The 1,370-nt window shown below is 37.0% G+C and overlaps 1 protein-coding gene across 1 annotated transcript; it reads left to right on the top strand.

Annotated features, from left to right (window-relative positions):
• Nucleotides 1–5: 5 nt before the first annotated feature.
• LOC107081547 (myosin-7-like) lies at nucleotides 6–1,366 on the top strand (the record flags this gene model as incomplete). Its single annotated transcript, XM_015369709.1, has 5 exons — nucleotides 6–89; nucleotides 201–264; nucleotides 883–981; nucleotides 1,085–1,188; nucleotides 1,280–1,366. Coding segments are annotated over 5 exons (438 nt in total), but the record flags the coding sequence as incomplete, so codon positions are not given.
• Nucleotides 1,367–1,370: the final 4 nt, after the last annotated feature.

Genomic DNA, 1,370 nt, shown 5'->3' with positions numbered 1-1,370 from the left:
CCCTGGAGGATCAAATCATTCAGGCCAACCCTGCTCTGGAGGCCTTTGGCAATGCCAAGACCATCAGGAATGACAACTCCTCCAGATTTGTAAGTAATTGTATGACTAGAGTAAAGTTTCTTGATTACCGATGATCAACTAATTATTTTTTGCCTTATTAGATCATTAGAGACAAGAGTTAATAAGAGTCTCCCTTTTAGGGTAAATTTATTAGAATTCATTTTGACAACAGAGGAAAACTGGCTTCTGCTGATATTGAAACATGTAAGTATGTAAGCACATACTCATCCACATGCAACACTAGGAGGTACATACAATACAATGCTGCATACATTGAGTCATGCCACCTAATTGAAAATTTTGACTGTAGACTCCTATTGGTGGATATGTATAAAGTGGTCCTGATAAAATTGACTTCAAACGTATTTGACACATTTCGGATGCTGGATTACAGGTTTTCCCATTTAACAATGAACACACCTAAACCTTGCTAAACATGTTACAGAATACTTAAGGTTGCTTGCAAAAACACATGAAGAATATAATACCATCCAAAACAAGTACCCAGTTCTAACCCCACAGTCTGCACTCTGGCTCAGTGAGCAAGACCCTTAACCCCTGATTGCTTCCCAGGCATTGCACAGTGGCAGCCCACTGCTACCTAAGGGCATTGGTTAAGCTGCAGAATTTAATTTCTCCATTATGAGTATAATGATGTTCAACTATTATTATTTAATCACAACTGGGAAAATTGTTCATATCTAAAAAGCTTTTAATTAAGATAAAATATACTTAATTTTAAGAAATCTTTGTCATATCAATTTCAAATTTTGTATCTCTATTGACTTCAAAAACTGAGAAAGCATATGTCACCATAAACAGATCTGCTGGAAAAGTCCCGCGTCACCTACCAGCTCAAAGCTGAGAGGGATTACCATATTTTCTATCAGATCCTGTCTCAAGTAAAGCCTGAGCTTCTGGGTAAGTCGGTGAACTTAACTCAAAAGGATTTCTGTCTTTTTTTCTTTTTTTGATAACATTAGTTTATAAATATTCTATAATGGAATTATTTTTCAATTTCTAGAGATGTTGCTCATCACCAACAACCCCTACGATTACGCCTTCATCTCCCAAGGAGAGACAACAGTTGCTTCCATCAATGACTCTGAAGAGCTGATGGCTACTGATGTGAGCTGCCTCCATGAATTATAGCAGCAAAAAATATTAAAAATCAAACCAATGGTTTCTAAATGAACATCAAAATGTCATGTTTGATCAGGATGCCTTTGATGTGCTGGGCTTCACTCAAGAAGAGAAGAACAGCATCTACAAAATGACCGGTGCCATTATGCACTTTGGAAACATGAAGT

Source organism: Cyprinodon variegatus, unplaced genomic scaffold, assembly GCF_000732505.1.
Source record: "Cyprinodon variegatus isolate N-32 unplaced genomic scaffold, C_variegatus-1.0 Scaffold6623, whole genome shotgun sequence".
Lineage (NCBI taxonomy): Eukaryota > Metazoa > Chordata > Actinopteri > Cyprinodontiformes > Cyprinodontidae > Cyprinodon > Cyprinodon variegatus.
This window is presented reverse-complemented; position numbering and strand designations above follow the sequence as displayed.